Source organism: Poromitra crassiceps (assembly GCF_964638095.1).
Source record: "Poromitra crassiceps genome assembly, chromosome: 2".
Lineage (NCBI taxonomy): Eukaryota > Metazoa > Chordata > Actinopteri > Beryciformes > Melamphaidae > Poromitra > Poromitra crassiceps.
The window spans coordinates 22,040,021-22,065,373 of record NC_139624.1 but is presented as its reverse complement, the minus strand read 5'-3'; the positions used below and the strand labels follow the sequence as shown (position 1 = coordinate 22,065,373).

The 25,353-nt window shown below is 46.1% G+C and overlaps 1 protein-coding gene across 1 annotated transcript in view; it reads right to left on the bottom strand.

The window, feature by feature from the left end:
* Positions 1-25,353, bottom strand: part of gas2l3 (growth arrest-specific 2 like 3) — a 46,360-nt gene that overhangs the window by 9,199 nt on the left and 11,808 nt on the right. The window contains exons 2-4 of the mRNA XM_083632282.1: positions 16,788-16,843; positions 5,440-5,608; positions 323-441 (exon numbers count right to left, since the gene is read on the bottom strand). Of these exons, the coding sequence (XP_083488408.1) occupies positions 323-441; positions 5,440-5,608; positions 16,788-16,811 (312 nt within the window). The 5' untranslated portion in view covers positions 16,812-16,843. The remainder of the gene's footprint in view (positions 1-322; positions 442-5,439; positions 5,609-16,787; positions 16,844-25,353) is intronic.

The window sequence follows — 25,353 nt, the reverse complement described above, 5'->3', positions numbered from 1 at the left end:
GATGTAAAAACCATAAGTGACCCCAAAAAAACATTAATAAAGCAATAACAAAATATTATAAATAAACTAATTTATGCAGATGAGTTTAAAAAAATAAAACATGCACCTAAGAAGAAGAGAAAGATGAAAAAAGACTGGAATGGACTGAAATTTGACTCAACTGAATTCACTGTGTGATTTAGACTGAAAAGTTTGGGATTTCACATACAAATCTGTCTTTATAGAAGATATAAGGTATATAGACAGCATTCTCTCCAAACATCCCCAGGCGGTGTTTGAAGATGAAATCCACCCTTGTTTAAGCTCTTCCCGGGCGGCTCACCTTGCCGAGCTGGGCAGGGCAGCTGTCGGCCATCTTGCTCTGCAGCGCTCCGATCAGCTGGCAGAGCTTCACGCCGTTATTCAGGTCCTCCATGAAGAACTCTGCTCGCACCTCCTCGCCTGGAGAAGGAAAGAAGGGGAGAAAAGATCAAATCAATGTACGTGTTGCAGCCCGGTGCCAAGAACATCTCCTTTAAGTGTTTGCTTACAGACTCCATGAGGACGCTTCTCCATCTTTTTCATGCCCATATACTCTAAAATGTCACAAATAATGACACATGCACATGAGAAGTTAGCAGAACTCAAAAAGTACTCTTAAAATTTATTTAGGTTGACTTGGTCTGACCAGCAGCCAAAACAAAGCCATAAAGTATCCCTTTTATAACGATATGAAACAAGAGAAAAGCGGAAAGTCTTAGCATTTATAAAGCTGTAAACAGCAAATGCTTGGTATTTTTTACTTGATGAATGACTAAAGAGATGATAAAATTCCAGATTTTGTACCACATAAATCACTCAAGTTCAAGGGCGCGGGAAGCTGGGTGCGGTGGGTGCGGCAAGAGGTGTAAAAAAAAATATATATATTATTATTATTTTTACAGTGCACCTGAACGCAACATGCAAAATACCCGCTGAATAAGTGTCCAAATGTTCATGTAATTCTGGCCAATACTCCACTTCTGTTATAACATTTCAGTCTGGAAGATATAATCTTTATGACTAAAAGGCTAAATGAATAGCTTAGAAAATGAATAGCCCCGGGGGCCCATGGTACTATTAATCCGGCCCTGGATATATGGGAGGAATAGCAGGTAGGCTATCACTGTCCCTGATTCCTGAGGGTAAATTGAATAATGCTGCAGAGAAGGAGAAGACACTGAATAATGACATCACAACAGTATAATCCTAATGTTAATTTAAAATTAAATATTCCTCTAAATATGGCTAAAAGTCCAAAAAGGGTGGGAGAGAGAATTAGGATTCCAACACAGCAGTGGAAGCAAGTGGTGACATGGAGGTGAGTGAGAAAATGTGACTGAATAATGACACAACAGTCTAATCTTAATGTTAATATTCCTCTAATCTGGCGACAAAGTGGCCAAAATAAATTTTGGTCGCTGCCAAATTTTCCGCCGCCCTATGGGGGCCGGCAGCCATCCCCCCCAATGTTGAATCGGTGGCTACGGCCTTGCAGCACCCCGTACCTAAAAGTACTTCCAGCGCCACTGCTCAAGTTGATATTTAATTTGAACAAAAATACACCCATTGGTGCTACTAAACAATATATGTGTGGAGTTAATTGATTTCTATTTCTGCTGGTCATGATTGACAGTGCGTATCAACAGGGCTGAATCATTGACGGTGGTACTGGTGGTGTAGTGAAGAATGTCATACGGAACCGACCTGGGATGGCTAGGCTAATTCCAGGTGAAGGCTAGGTTCAAGGCTAATGAGGCTAGGTTAATACTAGGTTGATGGAAGGCATTAGACGGTGAGGGTAAAATGGAGTTGTGTGGTGGTAGCATGGAGGGGGGGTGCTTCCAGGATGCTGGATTACACCGTTAAGCCTTCTTGAGGTGTCGTGGGCTTAACTTAACGAAACATCGGTGAAGGGAGGGAGGAGCCCACTTGAGAACCCCAGTGACATGCTGCTGATTGGTCCATCTGAGGAATGATTCTGTAGATCTACAGTGTAGATCTATGACGTGTAGCCTGATGCCAGGAAGAATAATCGCTGCTTGAGGCAGTGGTTAATGGGGATCTTAAATAAATAAATGTCTCCTATGGTGTTGCTTCTGATGGTGGTTATATCACTTGTTTGTTTGCTTTTAATCTGGATTGGGCTTCACACATACATGTGTTTTTTTTTTACCTTGGATTTTGGCACAAGGGATAGTAACATCTTGTCCTCCTGTGTATTAATGAATGATATACATCATCCACACCTGTTTTTCTCTCGTCTTGCTCTTCTGCAGTTACTGCTCTTCGGTTGTGTGGTAGGTTTACTACAGAATGGCACACCTGCTCCCTCTGTGGGTCGTCTCTCTCCCCAGACTGCTTATGTTGCATCGCTGTGCTCCGCATACTACATAATAGAGTCTGTGCCACTTCCCAGCCCCCGCTACTTTGAGGGTGGGTCTAGGGGTCAAAATTGAATGATTGACAGGTCGTAGCACCAATGAAAGCAGTGGTTAATTTTCAAAAGTCAGATTGGGTGGGTGCACCTGATTGCTAAAGTCGTTACGGAGTGGTGCCCCCGGGGTGTTGGGGGAACCAATCACTGGCAGGGATTCCGACACCAGTTTGGAGATAGAAGTGTCCCAGGCCCAGAGAGAGATCTGCAGCATGCAGTAACGTAGTTAGCGTAGCTACCGTAGTGTATCAGCAGTAAGAACTCATGGGTCTGGCGTTGAGACTGCTCTGTGCGTAGCTGTGATTTTTCCCCCTCCGTTTCTTTTGTTGTGTAGCATTTAAAAAAAACTGGAGAAATGTTTGCCATTTCTCATGCAGGGAAGCCCCTCCACCCCCTTTGGGACACAAAAAAAATGACTTTCCCAACAAAAGGCCAAAAGGGTCAAACTCAAGTCCGCTTCACACGGAGACAAAATCTACTTCAACTATAATGCAAAGCAACAAAGAACTCTCCACAAAAGTGTCTTTCCCACATGACAGCGCCCGGCCCCGAGGCAGAAACCTCACCTTGCGGGACGCCAGCGGGTTCTGCAGCCTCCTGACACCTCTGGGTCTGAGGATCCAATCCATCAAAAGATCTTAGTCTTACAAAGGTGGGACACGGGTTTCGGCGGGTCACGCTCCCGATAACTCAGGCTGAGTGAGTGTGCAAAACATTCCCACATTCTTCAGCAGGAAAATAAAAGCAAAACAAGGTCTGTTTCTGAAACGGCTTCACCGCTCAACAATAGAGCCAGTTTCCCAGTCGGCTTCAGTTTCCTTCCCCCCTCATCACTGCAGCATTGTGTCCCCAGGGACAATACATGTGACTATAATAGCAGGGTCGCGTGAAGGAACGGAGCTTTTTTTCACTCCTCTTCTTGCCGGCTTGCTGAGGCCTCGCTGGAAACAGCAGTGTCCAAATCCAATTATAACGGAGACCCGTGTCAATTGTGTTTGGGTGCTTCATCCTGCTGCTTTCCAGACCATAGACATAAATCATATGGATGCATCTATCCCATTAAATTTCGTTTTCCTGGCGGAGTTCCAACGGTGGGTGTCACCATCTTGATTTTTCGTCAGCAGAGTGCGGGAGGGAATGGGTTGAGTCCTTCCGCACCTCACGTGAGATGGGAGTTTCCCAGAGCCGCAGCTCCGCCTGCTATTGGTCCGTGATCGGCAAGCTGCGCGATCACTGGACAGGCGATCCGCCAATCACCCCCTCTTCTATCATCTATTTTACTACAAACGGGCGAGTTGTATAAAAATGTACTCCCCTACTAACAGTTGTTATGAAAAGGTGAAATTAGCTATATAGATTATAGGACGAATCAGCGTGACGTCACTTGCCACCCAGAAATGCGGAACCCCGCGGCAGTTAATAGTACGAGTTGTGCCAAACAAACGTTAATATCTCAAAAACTATACATCACATCGCTTATATTTTGACATTCTGAGTGAGAGCAGGAGTAGCTCAAGAGTTTGATGTATAATATATACATGTCGTGTTAAAGTTGTGTGAACTGTTGCAGTTTTTAAAATGTAAACGGAGTTAACTGGCTAGAGTCAGACACTCACGCCCCGTGCCACTTGGGCTCCATAGGGTTCCGTTGCCACCCAGTGATGCGGTTTGTTTACCAAAATGCTGCTCGGCTGATCCCTCGTATTGACTATATTCGCCCCCTAATTGGAAAGATGTTTAATCCTGTTACAAAGTCTGGCATTTTAACATGGGGGGAAAGCCTACTGCCCACGACGCCTAGTGGCCATTCGATGAACTACAGCTTTTCAATTCACTTCCGCATCCTCAGAGGGAAGGGGGTGAGCTTGCCCTCTGGTCCAGACATGAGAGATGATGGCTTCATGATTACTTTGACAATAAGTTGATGTTAACTCATTGAGTGCCAAGGACGTCGATCAACGTCAAAGTAAATAGTGACGTAGAGTGCCAAAGACGTCGATTGACGTCAAATGCGTTTTTTGACGGTGGGACGTGGATCAAAGCCTCCTGCATCTCCTGTACAAATATTGTAGCTATTGAAGGTGTATAACCTATTTTACGGACTCATTAGGTGGCGACAGTGCTCTCCAGATTAGAGAAAGGTCCAGAAAACAGCAGGAAAAAGCCCCGTGATGAAAGAGAAACCGCTCATGCTGCAGCCAGAGCCATATAGATTGCTCTGGCTGGAGTTAACGTTGGCTGCGAACAGCAGTCAATCCGCGCCCACAACTGAGCCTCTCTGTCTCTGCTGTATAGTTTCTGCACACGATTAGCCGCCAGAAAAGCAGCACCCGACGCCGAAGGGCCAAACCATTCTCAGCAGTCCGGTTTGGCTTTTCCGTGTCACGCTGGGAGCCGGCGCACAAAAACGGAGCACTCCGAAAATAGACGCTGGGTGCGTGAGGCTGTGTGTTAGTGTGGGGAGGAGTTTGCAGCTGAGGGGGGGAGAGGGGGGTGGGGCACGCAGGGCACCACACAACTACACCATGTCACTACATCAGAAAATATTAGCTTCAGACTCAGTGAATGTGCTTGAAATGCTTCATTTCACAAAAGGCGGAATAACTCAGCTTCTAATTTGAAACGCATGTTTTTGCTCAAAACAACCTATCTTCTCCGGCTCATAACTAAAGAACGGAAAATGGTATCAATAAACTTTTTTTTGCTGACGATACAATAGAGTCTCCTCGTTCTTTGTGCGTGTTCGGTGTTTACATAGTAATATCACACAATATTCTGTGGGCCTCGAGAAATCACTGAAAACGCTCTGAAACTCTGGCACTGGGAGCGTCCGTTCTCCAAAAGTGGCTGGCACTCAATGAGTTAAAAATGTGACTTGTAGGACCTTTAACGCCAACCTCTGCATTCAGTAAGAGCTTTGTGTTGAAAATAATCAAGAAGCCAGCGCTGATGAAAAAAGAGAAAAGAAGAAGAGCGAGCCTTACCAAGCATGCCTGTGAGCCAGATGGCCAGGTCCTCCTGCATGGGCACTAGCGTAGCTTCATGTCTCACGGCCAGCCACTGGTCGTACTGGAAGACGTCAGCTAGCCCGGGGCCGTGCCGCTGGGCCCGCGGGCTCATCAGGGGGGCGGAGAACTTCTCACCCGACCACACCTGGGTCAACGGACAGGTGAGGGAACAGAGAGGGAGGGGGAGAGGGGGGGGGGGAGGTGAGCAGCCAGCCAGCTGAGAACTTTCAGATATTTTGCACAACATTTTAGAAAATGCAAATTCATCCCTTGTATACGTCTCAACTATATAGTAGGCAGATACTATATTAACAATCAGTATTCACGCCATAAAGTCTCATTCAGAGAAGCGTGGTGTGTGAGTTAAGACTTTTTCAAATGTTTTGAGTTTTTTCTTTTTTCTTTTAATAACTGAAATTGTCAAAATGATTTTCCAGACTTGTGCAGGAACCCAGGGTTGTTTTTGTTATTGAAGTCAATTAGTAGTTTGTTCTGAAAAACTAATACACAATACCTAAGCCTGAGTGCGTCTTCTCTGTATGGTGTGAGACATTGTCAACACGCAGCATACGTAGTGTCTTAAACGGTCTTTTATACCTCTTACTAATTTTGCTAGTACACCTGATAGATAGGCTCCCATTTCTTCTCCCAGCCCGTGTGTTCACAAGTGGACACTCCAGTATTACAGCACCATCATAGCCTCTGCTCCAGTCAGTGCCCTGTGCTAAGACAAGAGGAGTTTCTCTGCAGAGTGAAGGCATGGGGGACGCCCTCACAGTGCTCTCTGCAGAGTGAAGGCATGGGGGACGCCCTCACAGTGCTCTCTGCAGAGTGAAGGCATGGGGGATGCCCTCACAGTGCTCTCTGCAGAGTGGAGGCATGGGGGATGCCCTCACAGTGCTCTCTGCAGAGTGAAGGCATGGGGGATGCCCTCACAGTGCTCTCTGCAGAGTGGAGGCATGGGGACGCCCTCACAGTGCTCTCTGCAGAGTGAAGGCATGGGGGACGCCCTCACAGTGCTCTCTGCAGAGGAGGCATGGGGGACGCCCTCACAGTGCTCTCTGCAGAGTGGAGGCATGGGGACGCCCTCACAGTGCTCTCTGCAGAGTGAAGGCATGGGGGACGCCCTCACAGTGCTCTCTGCAGAGTGGAGGCATGGGGACGCCCTCACAGTGCTCTCTGCAGAGTGAAGGCATGGGGGACGCCCTCACAGTGCTCTCTGCAGAGGAGGCATGGGGGACGCCCTCACAGTGCTCTCTGCAGAGTGGAGGCATGGGGGATGCCCTCACAGTGCTCTCTGCAGAGGAGGCATGGGGGACGCCCTCACAGTGCTCTCTGCAGAGTGAAGGCATGGGGGATGCCCTCACAGTGCTCTCTGCAGAGTGAAGGCATGGGGGATGCCCTCACAGTGCTCTCTGCAGAGTGGAGGCATGGGGGATGCCCTCACAGTGCTCTCTGCAGAGTGGAGGCATGGGGGACGCCCTCACAGTGCTCTCTGCAGAGTGGAGGCATGGGGGACACCCTCACAGTGCTCTCTGCAGAGTGAAGGCATGGGGGACGCCCTCACAGTGCTCTCTGCAGAGTGAAGGCATGGGGGACGCCCTCACAGTGCTCTCTGCAGAGTGAAGGCATGGGGGACGCCCTCACAGTGCTCTCTGCAGAGTGAAGGCATGGGGGATGCCCTCACAGTGCTCTCTGCAGAGTGAAGGCATGGGGGACGCCCTCACAGTGCTCTCTGCAGAGTGAAGGCATGGGGACACCCTCACACCGCGCTGCACTCCCACGCTCTGCTGGAGCTCGACACGCCTAGTCATGCTTGGCCAACGACTCGGCCTGGAAACCACTACGCTTTGCTTCCCGTTTCTGAGCCAGACACACCACAACCCTGTGTTTATCTCCAACCGCCTCCAAAAACATGTCTGCATCTCTCTTTGTTGATATTTAATGAGTTTAGAGACTTAACTCAATGACAATGTGCAAAAGCTTAAAAAGGAAAGAAAATTGCGACCTCACACTGTTCTGTACGCAGCTGACGCCTTGCACTGGTTCAGCGTCCTGCACCGAGATAGCGCCTGGAGCAGCTTCTGAACCCACGTCCCATCACGTCTCATCACAGCCCAGCAGTTTCAAACACACACACCCACCCACACTCCCATCTCGCACACACACACTTCAGCTTCTCGCTCCCTCGCCCACTGATCACAAAAACTTGGAAACAAAATAAACAGAAAAGGATAACCTCAATCCTGTTGTCATACAGCCACCATGTCAAAAATACATTTTACTACTGACTGGAATGACACAATCTTGATAAGATGAGTCACACATTACAAAAAGGCACATTTTAAAAGCCTGCACACACCAACTTTGCGTGTTTTCGTCTCTTCAGGCGTTCGTCTTTTATTTTTCCACTTTTTGCACATCTGCTCCAAGTGCTTCTTTCTGAGTGGCATACTCTTTGGCAACAACACATTTTTAATATAAATAAATATAAAAAAAATAAGAAGTTGACAATCCACCTCTTTGTGAACCAAATGATACCACTTTTACAAACTGTGCCATCTATATTTTAGAGATATATTGAATGGTGGATTTTCTGGCTGTATTGATACTGTATTGGCAACTTGGAAATAGGAGGGTAGTCTGGCAGATGGAACAGAAGCAGCATGCCTCGTCCAGACGTTACATAAGTCTGCTGGATGAAACCCCGCTGTTTACATGATCATGTGTTTGTGGGTTGGGGGTCTGAAGCTAGCTGTTTACATGTGTTTGTGGGTTGGGGTCTGAAGCTAGCTGTTTACATGTGTTTGTGGGTTGGGGGTCTGAAGCTAGCTGTTTACATGTGTTTGTGGGTTGGGGGTCTGAAGCTAGCTGTTTACATGTGTTTGTGGGTTGGGGGTCTGAAGCTAGCTGTTTACATGTGTTTGTGGGTTGGGGGTCTGAAGCTAGCTGTTTACATGTGTTTGTGGGTTGGGGGTCTGAAGCTAGCTGTTTACATGCGTTTGTGGGTTGGGGGTCTGAAGCTAGCTGTTTACATGTGTTTGTGGGTTGGGGGTCTGAAGCTAGCTGTTTACATGTGTTTGTGGGTTGGGGGTCTGAAGCTAGCTGTTTACATGTGTTTGTGGGTTGGGGGTCTGAAGCTACAGCCTTTAATGTGTGTGTGCACCGGATGTGGCGGAGCGGGAATCGAACTCTCGGCAGTTATTGTGGTTTCAAACAAGGCCCGGCGTTGTTCAGCCTCCGGTCCGTGGAGTCCGTTCTCCCTGCGGAGGAAACGGTCCTCAGCCAGACAGAGAGGCCGTTATTACATTCTGCTGGTGACGCTCAGAGCGCACCGCCAACAGCTGCTTCTACTGGCTCTGTAAAGACCGTTTCATTCTGCTTCTACTGGCTCTGTAAAGACCGTTTCATTCTGCTTCTACTGGCTCTGTAAAGACTGTTTCATTCTGCTTCCATATGACCAGCAAATGTCCTCAGAAGGAAAGAAGGCATCAAAACCTCCAAATGTGTGGACATTTTGGCTTTCCTCGCTTCTTCAAGGGTCTAGTGTAGAGCTAGCCTGGGTAAACCCAGCCCCCAGTGACCTGCTCTCAGGCTTACAGTCACAAGGTAGTGACTGAGAGCAGGTCTGAGAGCAGGTCACGTGGTGGCTGGGTTTACCCAGGCTAGTGTAGAGCTAGGGTTTGGGTTTAGGTTTAGAATTTGGATTAGGATTAGGCTGAGGTTGGGGTCGTAAGGCTGTGAGCTCTCATTTCAATGTTCAGATTTTGGTTGAATGTCAACAAATTATGAATTCAAACGCCAACCTGCCCACTGAATGTGTCAAATCCTCCTGCAGGCGACGATGGGAAGAGATTTGGAATGGTCAGTAAAAGGCCAGACTCAGCTGATCACCAACTCAAATCTCACAAGAAATTGAGTAATGGAGGATTGGATTAGATTTAGTCTCAGTAATGAAAGGACTGGATTAGATTTAGGCTCAGTTGAGGTATGGGTTACGGCTAAAGCTGTCACACAACGAATTTCAATATTCTAATTCAGGTCTAATGTCAAGAAATCATTACGAGTCGAACCCCGACCTGCCCGTCAAATGCCATGTTTAATGTATTTATCTCTAAATGACTAGCCATTTCTTATACTAGTCTGTGTTGTTGGTTGTTGGAGATGTAAGCAATGTTTGGAAGATATCTTGATTCCCCTCACAAACTCAAGAAACTGAGCAATGGAAAAAGTGCATGACTTAAGCTGTGTTCACACCGAGATATTTATTTTTCTCCCCGTCGCTCGATTCAACCCTTTGGAATCGCTCTGTCGCCGTGTTTAAATCGCTCCGCAAACCGGGAGCGCACTCCGCCCTCGGGCCGAGGTGTTCATACTCAGAGCTCGGAGAGAGGGAGAGACTATTTGTGCACAATTGGCAGCACCTGTGTCGGCCTGCTGATAGATGTGGGCGGGGCGCAGCGAGCTTGAGAAGAGAGATCTTCACTGTCAAGAAACAAGCAGCACACAGCTCACAGGATGAAAACGCAAACAACACAACTGTTTCACACAAAGTTTTCCCCCAATGCAAGAATGAATAAATACTCCGGGGTTACGGACCCAATCAGCGTTGAGCGGCAAGCGAATGTTGCCAGCGAAATTTCGCTCGAGTTGGGATATTTCATCTCGGGGGACGAGCGAATTTTCGCCCTATCGCTCTGTCTCTGTCGCTCGGACGCCCAGTGATTTTTCGCCCGGGCGAATATACGCTCAATCGCTCGTTTGCATTGACTTTGTATGCAAAATAGATGCCAGCGAATAATAGGTCGGTGTGAACGCACCTTTATATAGTCTCCCTGTTCAGAACACATTGTCCGTTCATTGCTCCCTGCGTTCATGTGTCAAATATTATGTACATTTGACCAATACTTTTAATGATTTTGGTCATTTTCCATCAAACGATTGATGATTTATCGATTCAATTGACAGCCATAGTTAAGACTAATCCAAAAGCATTTGTCTGTTAGAAAGAAAGAGCTTTTTGTTTAGTGGCTACAGTATTATCTATCTTATTCTTCATCTGTAACGCCATGTTTTAACCACTTAAATAAAAGGCTGGTTTTTGGCCATGGAGTTAGAGTTGCTTTCCTCTGTTGTTCTTCAGTCTAAACAGCCAAACCTCTAGTGAGCATCTCTCTAAAAGCCCAGTGTTCCTCCTCTGGCTCAGTTTAGTCTTCAGACCCGGGTTTAGGCTAATATTACACTTAGGATTAGGTTTAGGTTGGGGTCAGAGAATGAATGTAGTCCTCACAGCTATATTCATAGAAACGTGTGTGTATGTGTGTGCGCGCGCGTGTTTCTTGCCTTTCGGTAATAGTTTTTTTCTACCACGACCCCCATCAGGGTGACCTGACCTTTGAACTCTAGAGGGAGGGGGAGGGGTGTTGGCGTTGTGGGAGACCTCAGAGGTCCAGTAGAAGACACACACACACACACACACGGCACTGTACCAGATTGTTAGATGGTCATTATCCACACAGGGCACAAAATTAGCACCAGCCAAATGCTGATAAAAATGCAAGTGGCTGGTACTGTAGATTTGCTTCACTCACCAGCCAAAAAAACAATGGCAATCTAAATCTATTGAGTGGCTGGTAAAAAAAATTAACCTTCACTAGCCATTGGGTGAGTGGACAAAAAGTTAATGTTGCACCCTGTATCCACATTACTGATGATTATTTATCAAAAATCTCATTGTGTAAATAATATTTTGTGAAAGCACCAATATAGTCATCCCTACAATATTGTCACAATATCGATATTGAAGTAGTTGGCCCCACACCCAAACACACCCACGAGGATAACGAGGCAGAAAGCAGCTGATCTCATGTTATGAACTGAAAAGGTTACTCGCTTCAAAGGGGGATGAACCCGCCGACACATGTGAGCACACCCCCCCTCGCCCCCCAACACACACACACACATTACATAACACATCTCAAAGCACAGTGTGCCTGCACTTCTCCGCAGGTCTGAAACAACATCATGCGTCTGTTAATTAGAATATTAGTTTGCACAGCATCATGTGGACAGGTTACATAAAACACACTGTGGGGATTATTATCCAACCCACTAACATAAACAGACTCATGTGTCAAATCCGTGTTGCGTTGAGAAAAAGCGACATTCCAGGTTAATCTGAATTACCGGTATCCTTATTAGGCTCCATAATGAGTAATTTGTAATAACCAGCAAAAAACATACGACCCCGCCTAGTGGAGAGATTATGAAGCGGACGGCAATAGAAGATACCAGACACACTTTAAAATCCAGAGAAAAGGTGGATTTCTGCAGTGTTCTTTAAGAGAATGTCTTGTAATTGTGTTGCTATTTACCCACCTGACTGAAGGTTCTGTTCCCCTCGTTCTCTTCCAGTGTTTCCCCTAGAAAATCTTTCAGGCCTGGAGGGATTTGGAAACGTACCCCGACCGCAACGGTGGGGGCCCTCGCTAGCGACGCTAAACTTTTAGCTCACCTGTTCGCAGGGGCGCCGCCAGGGATTTTGGGCCCCATGACAGGACATAGCATGGGCCCCACTGATGCCGGCGTCCGAAGGGCGCCGGCGAAAAATTTGGGCTGTTTGAAGCTGATTTAGAGGATAATATCGCATTTTAAATTATATTAGGATAACACTGTAGTGTTGTCATTATTCAGTCTTAACCATCAATATTTGCTCCTTTTCTCACCCACCTTCATCTCACCACCATCCCTGTTGAATCATCATACTCTCTCTCTGCTCTGAATACACCAGAGGGAACAAAGAAATACTATCAACTAATGACTAGAAATAATATTGATACACATGTGGAGTCCAACAGGAGAGTGTTTAGCATGAGACTGTTGTGATATCATTATTCAGTCTTAATATCATTATGTTCTCCTTTTCTCATTGGCTGTCATTTGTGGGCTGCTTTTCCTTTCATATAATGGTCATTATGTGGACAAATAAATTGTGTTGATCCTTCTTATTTTTTTATTACTATTATTATTATTATTATTATTATTATTAGTATTACAAATAAATCCCCACAGACCCACTGCAATTGTGCCAACTACCATGTCATTCAACACAATGCTGCTCCTGTGTGTGTGTCTCACCTCCTTCATCAGTTAGGAGGACTGGTTCATTGGAAGGTGCCGGTGGGGGGGGGGGCTGTGTCTGATTCTGCATCTGTTGTGTTAGGCAAGAGCCAGGCAGGGACAACTGATTTATATGAACGGCTTGCAAACAATTGTTTGCATTGATTAAATGTTCGCTAGACAGGACAGGAGGGAAATGTAAACACTCTGTAAAGTAAGCATATTTCACTAAGGTCTAACAGGGTAATTTCCAGTAGTTAAGAAAAGTTGAATAAATGTTCAGATGGCGCCAGACAGACTACTAGACAGTTCTCTAGGTTAACAGAGTGATTCACGTAGCGTAGGCTATCTGCCTTGCCTCACACAGAGACAGGCAGACAGCTGCACCAGTCCAGCTCACTCACCTGCCTTCCTATAAAACTGCGTGAGGCACTGTTGTCCTCTTTTTTCTCTCTGCTCTCTTTCTTTTTGAAACCTGACTTTGCTTTTGGCATGTTGCTGGTTGCGTCTCCTCTCTGCTCTCTCCTCTCATCTGATCTAAGCGCGTACTGCGTAGTGCTGCTGCTGCTGCCCCACGCTGCCTGGATGGGAGGCGTGCCTATTTTTCCTGTCAGCCAGGCAGGGAGAAACCATTTCTTGAAAATCGAAGGGGGTGTGTGTGCAAGAGGATTTTTTTCTTTTTTTGCCAAAAAGAAGCAATTCGTTTTACTAGTACATTGAATAAAATAGTATATTCATTACAATAGGTTAATAATTTAATACTGCAAAAAATTGCCTAGTGTCCAAGCTTTTAGGGCCCTTGAAGCTGACAGGGCCCCTGTCAGCTTCAAGGGCCCTTAGAATCGTCCTACCTTTCCCCCCCTATACGGCGCCCCTGCCTGTTCGCATCTATGTTCGCAATGGCATCCCAAGTATCATCATACTATTATGGGATGCGATGCGAACAGTTGTATTATGGGATGTGCGTTTCCCAGGCAACGACACACGTTGACACGTTTTGGAACAGCGGCGCACACTGGCACGATGCTCCTAAAATCTCCTAATCTCCTATTACAGTCAACACCAGTATTGTTGTATTGTAATAATATGCCATAATTTTTGGGGAGAGCAGAAAAAAAAATCTAAAAGAAATCTAAAAAAGAAAGAAAATGGCCTGGCGGGGGCGCCGTTGGCCTGGCGGGCCCGCCAGGCCTGTAGAATGGTAAGGGAAACACTGAAAGGCTTCATGATCTAAACTTTAGATCATGAAGCCTTTCAGTGTTTCCCCGACTATCTTTGTCTAAGAAACTAATTTCAAGGCTTTAGATTCTAAAGCCTTGAAATTAGTTTCTTAGACAAAGATACGTAAATAGTGAAGTATTTCCATCAAGGCAAATCATCTAAACTATAAGATTGTTGCGATACGTTTTTGTTTAACACTTCTTTGGTCGCTGCATGCGTTCCATTTTTCTTGTAGTTACATAGTTTTGATGTCTTTACCATTATTCTAAACTTCGGAAAATAGTAAAAATAAAGAAATGTGGTGCCCAAACTGGTAGTGCACCTAAAGTGTGTGTGTTACATTTTCATTAAGCCGTTTAGCTGATGGCTCTTTAACAGAACGACTTACAGTTAACGTAACAATACAATAAGATTAAAATTCCTAGATTACCAGCATTAACAACTAATAGTCAAGGGGGTCAAGGGGCAGAGGCTAGCAGCAATGCTATGATGATCGATGCAGCAAAAGACCCCTAAAATGATCCATGTCAGGTGTTTGAAATATTACAACAAAAATCAAATATTACAAAAATATTTCACGTTAAATGTTTTTAAATATTTAAGTTTTTTTTTACTTCATATTATAACAGGTAGGGAAGGAAGATGGACAGAAGCATATTATGAGATCCTCTCTCTTTATTATGAAAACTTTCAAGTTTTGAGATCATTTGTCATGTGATTGCACTCATTCACATCATTTACCCTGAAGGATATAAAATGTGTTATCCTGCAGAAGTGTGTTTATTGACGTTTTACAGGGTTTGAAACAGTTTTATTTCCCCCCTCTTCCCTGAACTTGTTTCAGCTGAACTTTCAAAGAAGAAGCTGCAAATGGAAAAGAAACAAGGAAAGATCTCATTACCAAGAAAAGGGGGAAACATTTTTCTCAAAATACAATATGCTTCCGCAGATATGAGAGGCGACAAAACAAACTTGATCTTTCACCTCATATCAGGCGACTGCCAAGTAACAAACAACACTGAAACAATTATCAAACTTCCATCTGAAAACAACTGTTGCCAAGAAACTAATCCTGAAGAAACGTCCCCCTCTTCACCCTCTTTTCAATTGTGGCTGTGACGGATATGACCTCTGTTATACGGATGGAGAGACTTAGGTTCTTGAGGACCAACTCACTTGGGAGGTTTTCAGTTATTTGGGAGCCGTTTCTGGCCTCTCTCGCTGAAGTTGGGGGTGACGGGTGACTCGCCTGGCTGGTTTCTCATGGACCCCTTGCATGGGATCCCGGGCCCCCCGACGTAATGACAATATTATGTATGTTGTTTTTTCTTTTCTTTGTTTTTCTTTCTTGTGTCTGAGCCTATTTGTTTGTCTTGTTCATGTTTTGTTAAAAAAAATGTTGAAAATAAAATATTGAAAGAAAAAAAAACTTCCATCTGAAACAGTGTTTTTGCCGCAGCATTTCATCCTAATCAATAAGCTCTCAGCAGTGACTCAAGCCCCTCCCCTCCCCCACTGTTTTCTCAATCTTCCCATGGCTCTGCTTGACCTTTGACCTGCTGGGAGTGCAGAGAAGCCCAGAGCTGTTTGGTTTGTCCAGGCGCACTAACGAGGTCACGTTGCTCTTTCAGACACTCAAGAGAGATACTTCGGCTCTTTGACTTTGTTATTTGGTCATTTTGCTTCATATTCCGAAGAAAACAATCTGAATTTGCAGCCTGGATTTTAATGAAGAATGCCAGGAATGTAAACAAGACGTTTTAGGGAAAGTAGAAAGACAGGTGCAGAGACTCCCAAGTCCACAGAAAGACGAAAAGAAAATACAAAAACATGAAAAGAAGAAGAACTGGACGGACAAACACAGTCTCTGCATTTATCCCATCCAGGCTTGTCCTTCCATCTTCAGATGTTGTCGTCACTGGTCAGATGACGATCTTCTGCATGTTTTTAGGGGGGTACATATCGATGTTGTATGGAGGAACCCCAGGGGAGCACGGGGAGAACATGCCAACTCCACACAGAAAGGGCCTTTTGAGGAGATAGGCCACCTGGACATGGGCACTGAAGACATGGGGGAGGGGGGGGCACACCCTCAGCGCCCACAGCGTCCCAGGCGGGAATCGAAGCCAGGACCTTCTAGTTGTGACGCAACAGCGCTACCGTGTGTTTGTGTGTGGGGGGAAGGGGGGGTTATCATTTTTCAAATCATGCTCCTTTGATGTTTTACGTAAACTTTTGAAATTGATTATTTTTCACATTTGACATGAAATGACATGATGCATCATGGTGAAACAAGGCACCTTAGTCCTCCAGTGATAATGACCCAATCTATCAAACTCATTGTAATGAACAGCAGCAGGACTCCAGCAGGACAGTGGTGTGAACATAGAATATGTCTACATGAAGATCCAAACAGTAAACCAGTGCTTCAGGCTGTGGGGAAAATCCCCCCAACAAAATGTAATGATCTGAACGCTGGGAAGCATATTTGGAATATCCGGGGGTCCGGGGCGGGCCAGGGAGTGCCAGGACTCTCCGAACCAGATGACGGATCCGTTCCGGAGTGACTCATCCGTAACACGACCCGCTTGTTGTTCTGCCTGGATTTTGGCGCGGCTGGCATTGCGTTCCAGGGAGGGGAAGAGGAAACATGTCGTACACGTTGCAGCCGCCCAACCTCGCCCCCTCCAACACACTCAGAGGAACTCCTCACGGTCCCACATGCAGAACAACAAGACGGCATGCTTTAAGACAGATGTGCTGCTCACCACAGCTGCAGAGCGGGATGTCGAAGTAGTTTTCACATTTTAATTTATGCCCCCGATTGCCTTTCCTACTCTTGCATCTCCAACGTACGCCTCTAGTCTCGGCTGCTCTGACCACCCGGCTTCCCCTCGGGGATCAATAAAGCTGATCTGATCTTATCAGATGATGGTACGGAGTCTGATCTGATCTTATCAGAAGTAGATGGTACTGAGTCTTACCTGCATGCCGGCCTGCACAGCCATGACTGCAATCACAGGTGCTTCACTGCTTCATTCTGTAGGAGAGAGGAGACAGAGATGTCAGGTGAGGAGAGAGGAGACAGAGATGTCAGGTGAGGAGAGAGGAGACAGAGAGATGTCAGGTGAGGAGAGAGGAGACAGAGAGATGTCAGGTGATTCATGTCAGGTGCGAGATGTGTGAAATAGAGTTGAAATCTAAATATCACCATGAGTCACATTGAGAGGTGTTCACACGTCATAACCTCGCAACGTGTTGTGAGGCAGCTGGATTCACATGAGATCACGATCGCACGACAAACCCATCTTGCCACGCTCCAATCCTAATTGGTTTGAATCCGAACCACCGGTGGTTCCCACCAATCAGCGCCCTATGAGGCAGATATGGGCGGGCTTTAGGTGTGATGCCAGCAAAAAATGAGCCTGTGATAGACAGGACGGTTCATCCAATCACCTGCCAAGTAGCTTTTAAAAAAGTGCCTGCCCCTTTCAAAGGTTTACCGAGTGCATTCCCAGATGGTTCTGTGAAAGCAAACCATCTGGCAGCGTTCAGAAAGACACACAAAAAGGCAATGCAGACAGTCTACAGTCTACTACACACAATGATTCCAGCAGACAGAAAAGACTATATTGTCTCGGATCTCTGTGTATCTGACGAGCGTTTATCAAGATGTACACAATCTTTCTCCAAATATATTCATTTTGTGCAGCTTTAGGAAAAGAAAAGCGTTCCAAAGTCGGCAGGAGAGTCACGCCCACTCCAAAGCCCGTTCACAAATTAATGTGACACCCCGGGAATAGTCTCACGTGGTCAGACCCAACCTAGGTCCTGAGTCACAACAAGTCAACTTTCCGGGAGACTTCCGGCAAAATCCCTCAAGATGTTATGGGAGAGACCTGATTGGCTGGGCTGTGACAGAAATTACGTGTTTTCACCCGGGGTCTATTTAGCTGATGCATGCATTCAGAATGCACCGCCCACCACGAGGTCTGTGGTTGGTCAATTCATATGTCTGTCACGCATTATTAGTTTTTGGTCTTGGGGGCAGGTGCTAACCACTTTTCAGAGTTGTCTTCCAGACATAGATATAGATGCATCTATGGCTGGCTACTACGAGAGTGACCCGGGAGTGACGTTTACCTTAACTGGCTCCTTGCAGCCACTTTTAAAACTTCAGTCAGGAAATAATTAATTTGCAGCAAGATAATCAAATCAAAGATGATCAAATCTAGCAGTTGTCACGTTAGCGCTGGACCAAAGAGCATTTAAAAAGGTGTTTGATCTCTCTGTCCACATTCAGATATTCAGTCTTTGGTGCAGTGAAATGTCTAGCCACCCAGAAACACTGTAACCTGATGCTTTTCGTGTCTCTTTTAACCTGACCTGGACGGGTCAGGGCTGACCTGGACGGGTCGGGGCTGACCTGGTCAGGTCGGGGCTGACCTGGACGGGTCGGGGCTGACCTGGACGGGTCGGGGCTGACCTGGACGGGTCGGGGCTGACCTGGACGGGTCGGGGCTGACCTGGACGGGTCGGGGCTGACCTGGACGGGTCGGGGCTGACCTGGTCAGGTCGGGGCTGACCTGGACAGGTCGGGGCTGACCTGGACGGGTCGGGGCTGACCTGGACGGGTCGGGGCTGATCGACCCGTCTTTGTTGCACAAGACAGAAAAGGCTTTGTTTTTTAAATCACCTCAGGAAAGGAACCATTTCAGTGCATTTTGATGATTCTCAGTCTCATAATCTCAAAACCACTTTTCAGGATGAGATCGTTTACACTTTAAGACAGGTGGCGGTTGTCAGGTTGTCAGTTGAGAGACAATTTCTGACTCTTAGCTGTCTCATCCAAACAACCTCCATCATTTTCATATTATTTTCTCTGACACTTTGTTTTTTCCTGGATAGATATCTGCAAAAAGCCTCAAATGTCCGCTCAAATACGGGCCGACGACAAAGCCAGATTTCTATAGCCTTCTTCAAATTCACAGCTGTGCAATAAATAACGTGTGTTTCGTCAGATTTAAATTAAGGCATCCTGGTTGGCTAACGAATACCATGTACCTGTGATGTCACGGGTTCCAATACGTTTGAATACAAAGATAATCCCCATCACGGCGTCACCTATCAAGATAAGGCAAAAATACCCCCCCCCCCCCCCCCATCTGAAACAAAGGGTTTGTTGTTAAACCGGACAAAAAGCTGCAAACAGGCGCTCAGTGCAGACAAACAGCCCTGAGACGCTGCTGTTGTTGTTTTTGCAGCCTGCACAGCGAGTTTGACCGGAGGAGACTTTCTCACCAGGAAGTGAGTGAGAGAGAGGGTTGATCTGAGGAGCGCTGCTGTGTCCCATTCCCACACAGGATGTGAAGGATTACCCGCATGCCCAAGGCTGCCTGGGTGGCTGGGTGGGTGTGTAAGAGAGAAGGGGGGGGGGGGTGCAATCACAAGCACGTAGATGACACTAATGACACTGATCATTTGGTCAACACAGCTGAGGTAATATCACCCGCTCGCCATCCCCCCTCCTCTCCTCGCTCTCCCTCCCTCTCTCTCACACACACACACACACACACACACACACACTTCCAAAATAGCATATGAAAATGGGTTTGAGAAACTTCTAGCCTGCAGGCTTCACATGTGACGGTGTTTCACACAGCTGTCAGAGAGGCAATCGATACCACAAAGCACATACAAATCCTGCGTCTTCAGCTAGATTTCACACGAGAGCCACAAAATCACATCCTCCTCCGCAAGCGTCCCGCAAACCTACACCGAAACTACAGCTCCAAGAGAGAGAGAGAGGGGGGGGGGGGAGGATGCTTTTGATGCATGGACCAGGGATGAGATGGACGATGACGGGACGGGATGACTTACCTCCGGACGGTCGGCCGGCCGGCAGAAACAGTCCCGTTAGCGGAGCGAAAGAAAAGCTGATGAAACTCTCCGCTCAGTCCTGAAATCACAACCTCATCCCACTCCAGAAAACCCCCCACGCAAGCTTCGCTCTGTGCTGTCCGGACGGCGGCGGAGCTGCTTCTGCCTCTGTGTTTGCAGGAGTGAGCGAGCGAGGGAGGGAACAGCAGAGAGAGAGAGAGAGAGAGAAGGTGCAAGAGGAGAGTCCCGACTAATGAAGTGGCTCCGCTCCGCTAAGCCCTGACGCCCCCCCCACCCTCCTCCTCTCCAACAATCCTGTCACGGCGGGACCCTCTCACAAAGGCTCCATTGTTTTGTTAGTGCCACCCCCCCCACACCACCACCACCACCTCATCTCTGACACACCAACCCAGGAACTCCCCAACCATGATGCCGGGGATACGAGGACAGACGAGGTTGGGGAGGGGAGGGTCAAGAGCACTTCCTTTACACACTCCACACACCCCTCCTCTCCCCCCCTCCCACTGCTCCACACACCCCTCCTCTCCCCCCCTCCCACTGCTCCACACACCCCTCCTCTCCCCCCCTCCCACTGCTCCACACACCCCTCCTCTCCCCCCCTCCCACTGCTCCACACACCCCTCCTCTCCCCCCCTCCCACTGCTCCACACACCCCTCCTCTCCCCCCCTCCCACTGCTCCACACACCCCTCCCCCCCCCCTCCCACTCTCAGCACAAAGTTCGGGATGGGAAGCAGGAAAACCGTTTGGAAATCACGAGGTTTTTGTGTCCGCTTGTTTATGCTGCCTTACGTACGATGTCACCGTCACACGTACTACATCTATCTTAAAGCAATAGAAAAGAAAGAAGAAAACCACCATTTTCTAGTGGTACCGCTGCTCCGTTTCATCAGTTTCTGTAAGCGTTCACAAAACCACGTGCACAAATATGGTCCAAAACAGATTCCTGCACAAGGTGTTTTAGAGGTGCAGGTAATCAAGGTAAGGCAGGTAATTTGCCTCATGAATCAAACTTTCATCACACTCAAACTCAGCAAATCCTGCACTACACACACACACACACACACATTAAAGTTACCATTTAAAATCGCAATTATCTGTCAAATCATGGCAATTCAAATGTTGTCAGCATATCTTTCAGCCCGAGTGCATTTGCAGGTTTTCAAGCCACCCAAAAACCATAGCGACTGATTTCACTGAGAGGCACACCTTCAAATCAGAAATCAAGTGATTATTAAACACCGATAGTCGATCCTATTTCTCCAATCACCTGCATCGGTTCCAACTTCCTCCGGTCTGAAGTGCGTCCCCCCCCCCCCCCCACACACCCCCTCCAGCTTCCTTTGAGCAGGCTCTGTGGGCGTGAAGTACAGACTGTATATGCTGCATTGGAAGACTGTGGAAGAGACAGTCTGGCTTGAGAGAACTGTAGTCTTAACTCTGTGTGAACAACGGATCAAGCCACTGAACTCAAGTCAAGGTGTCCAGACACGACATGTCAGACTCCCTGTGCCTTTGCACATGTAATGAAAGCTTTGAAGACTCAATGAGAAAAGTCTCTATGGCCTCTTGTCTAATCCCAGCTGGAAGGAGGGAACTGAAAGAGGAACGATGATGGAAAATCACTCCCTGAGTAAGCCCATAGAAAAGCACTGGATTTCTTCGGGGGCGACCTGGCCTCTAGGCATGAAAGGATTTCTAAAAGGGCAGTGAAGTCTTTGGAAGCTTTGTTAGAGAGATGGGCCACTGTATGGCATCATGGCACACTAAGCAGAAACAGAGATTGAACTACGACATTTCGGACGGGAGAAGAAGAGGGACTTGAGCTTGGACTTCAGCGCGGAGGCGTTGGCAGAGGGCAGAGGGCACAGAGGGCAGCAGAGGGCAGAGAGGGCAGAATCTCTGGCTCTGGACTGCAGTTGTTTGCAGCTGGGGGCCCCAGAGGCTGAGATCCAAACTCCCTGCTGGGCCCAAAGGCTCCCCCACACACACACAGCCAAATGTCAAGCCCAGCGGAGGAGGAGGGCGAGACACAAAACATGTGTGATGGTGGACGTGAACTTGGAAAAGGACAGAGCTCGACACTGACAGCCAGCGCCACCACGCACATTCCCCCACGCTCGCAGTGGAAAGAACACCCGACAATGGCCGCTCTCTTCTCCTGTGTCCATCTGCAAAAACGCCTTCCTGCTTCTGTCAGCCAAACAACCAGCCGGCTAACAAGGCCCTGGCAGCTTTTCTTTGGAGATGATCTGTACTTTACCTTTCTTTTTGGGGCCAAATATGCAGACGAGCCTCTTTGCGCCGTGGATCAACTTACATCGTCATGTCAGGTCGTCCAGCTTGTGAATGCGAAAGGATCCGATTTTGCAAAAGTGAACGATGTTAATTAGTTTTGGCACTGCCCAGAAACCCAGATCACAGGATAGCAAGGCTTTAGGACGTTCCCTGGCCTCCCGATACGCCCTTCCTCCAGAAGATCAGTGCACATTCAGCGCTCTATAGAAGCTAAAAAAAACATGTGGTTTGCCATCTGAGCTTATATGAACACCTTTCCTATTATTTCACAAGTCACATGAGGATCGAGCACAGAAAGCTGCGACACAAAGGAGCTGATCTGCTCAGGTTTGGGTTGACTGACCTGTATTTCTTGTTACGAGTATAGGAAAATAAAGCTTTGTCACATGTTTTACCATCTTACCTCAAGATGAGCATTATTTCAGTCCATGTTAAGCAAACTTAACCACTTTTTATATTATGTAATTTCCAATTCCGTTTCCAGATGTTATTGCAAGAGCAACGCAGTGTCACACAGGTTCACAGAGTTATAGAAAGCGTAAATTCAAGTTTTCAGGTGAGAACACCAACACTATCAAGCCCAACCCAAATTCACATACTGATGATAATGCGTTTAGTTTTCTTAATGTGCTGACAGAGATCAATGGCGTTTTAATAGACGGCCTAGGAGGGTTGTCGAAAGTATCGATATTTAGTAGGGTCATCTGTGGCACTTCCGTGACCGTGGAGAGCGAAGGTCCGTTTCTCAATGGATTTGTCATCTAGGAGGGTTAATAAACAAATTTAGCCGGGGTGTATTTTTAAAAAAGGCGGGGAAAATATTTGAGAGACCAAAATCCAAAATGTCTGCCGTGGAACTTTTTTTTTTTTTAACTTGCACAATACATGGTTTCAGAGCTTATTCTGGTCAAGTAATACATATTTGGTGTTTATATAATGATTTGACTTATTTTTTACCTTCAAATCCAAGATGGCTGCCAATTTTGAGCTCTAAAAGGCAGTTTTTTCAAAATCGTCCATTGAGCCTTCATATTAGGCTTGAATGACAGGTCTTCTCATGATGAGTTGAATAATATACAGGATACGTACACAGAAGTAATCTCTGAGGTCAATAAAGTCAATGTTTGTGTGTAAACAACAGTTGCTGATTTGCGGTTTCCCATTAAATAGGGTAGGCTACTGAGAATATGGTGTCCAGTTCATCCCATCACATTTTCATAATGAACCAAAAACAATTTTGCACTATAGCCTAACATAAAATAGTATTCTGTATGCAAAGCTAGCAAGGTTAGTTGCTTGAGCTGAATTTAAAGGTCAACTCAAAACAACATTACACACTTAAAGTGTGTAATGTTAACATTAGTTAGAGAAAAAGCGAGCTCACGCAAGTGCTGACACTGACTGCTTCACAGACTGACTGAGCTAATCTGAAAATGCTTGACTGGAAAAGGGCCGTTGCCTACCAACAAGGTCAAGATTAAAAGTCCATACTCTTAACAAAAACAAAAACTTCACTGAAAAGGGACATTGCACAACAGGGATTAGGACTAGACAGTCAGCTGAGTTCAAAGACAAGTTTCCTTTACTGTGTGCTGATGAAATTTAGTAGCCTAGGATTCAGTTTTAATTTCAAAGTTAATTTCATTGTTTGTTTTGAGTTGACCTTTAAATTCAGCTCAAGCAACTAACCTTGCTAGCTTTGCATACAGAATACTATTTTATGTTAGGCTATAGTGCAAAATTGTTTTTGGTTCATTATGAAAATGTGATGGGATGAACTGGACACCATATTCTCAGTAGCCTACCCTTTTTAATGGGAAACCGCAAATCAGCAACTGTTGTTTACACACAAACATTGACTTTATTGACCTCCGAGATTACTTCTGTGTACTTATACTGTATATTATTCAACTCATCATGAGAAGACCTGTCATTCAAGCCTAATATGAAGGCTCTATGACGATTTTGAAAACACTGCCTCAAAATTGGCAGCCATCTTGGATTTGAAGGTCAAAAATAGGTCAAATCATTATATAAACACCAAATATGTATTCCTTGACCAGAATAAGCTCTGAAACCATGTATTGTGCATCATTGTAGGTCAAAGCATTAAAAAGTTCATTTCCACGGCAGACATTTTGGATTTTGGTCTCTCAAATATTTTCCCCGCCTTTTTTAAAAATACACCCCGGCTAAATTTGTTTATTAACCCTCCTAGATGACAAATCCATTGAGAAACGGACCTTCGCTCTCCATGGTCACGGAAGTGCCACAGATGACCCTACTAATTAGGGTTGTTCATTTTTCCATAATCGAAAATCGGGGGAAATTAACGATCAATTATCGATCATATTAATAATATTTTTTAAATATATATATATATTTTACAAAATGAATGCCTATGGCAGAAAATACGAAAGACAACGTGTTCTCCTCAATGAACTCTTTATTTCAATGTGTCTCCTGTCCAACACTCTGCTGTCCCCGGCGCATGCCGGTGTAAATTCCCCATGTTTAAAACAGTTTTGTTGGCACAAAGGCCCGTGCCCAGCCAGAAAACTAGAGACTATATGAAGCTCCAGCTCCACCTCACGTTAGTCGGCTGTGCAATGGAGTGGGGCGAGGAGGAACGAATTCCACCCAAACCTAGTCCGAAAAAAAAAAAAAAAAAAAAAAAATTTTTTTTTTAATCATAACAAAATCGATAAGAATTCCACATGATCGATTCCATTCCTTAACGATCAATTATCGATTATCGATAACTGATGAACATCCCTAATCGATAGAGTATCGAAAAGTATCAATACTGAAAATGTGAAACGGATACAATACTCAATTGCAACAGTTTTGATACCATCAGTGCTTTCTTGCAAAAAAATGCAAAAATGCAAAAAAAAAAAGATGCAAAAATGATTGTGAATGACATATATTGCAATTGCGAGAGCCACGATTCTGGTGGGGATGGTAATTTTTGTATTTCATTTTCACTGGAAGAAGAAGGAGACCGGGGCATCTCTAGCACCACCATGCTTCATTTAATGGCATCTTGTGACATTTTACCTTGATCCAAAAATTCAGCTGCTCCTGCAATTTGGATATTGCACTTGGGCCATGTTGCCATTTCGATTTCAATTCGATTAATCGTGCAGCCCGAGTGTGTGTGTCTGTGTGTGTGTGTATGCGTCTGTGTGTGTGTGTATGTGTGTGTGTGTGTGTGTGCTTGTTTTGCATTGGGGGAGGGACATCTGTCTGCATGTTCCTCGCAGGTCGTCTCTCTCTCTCTCTAGTTGCAGCCAGTTAAGAGGATCACAGCTATTCCGGACAGCAGAGCACATGTATCTAGTATCTACCG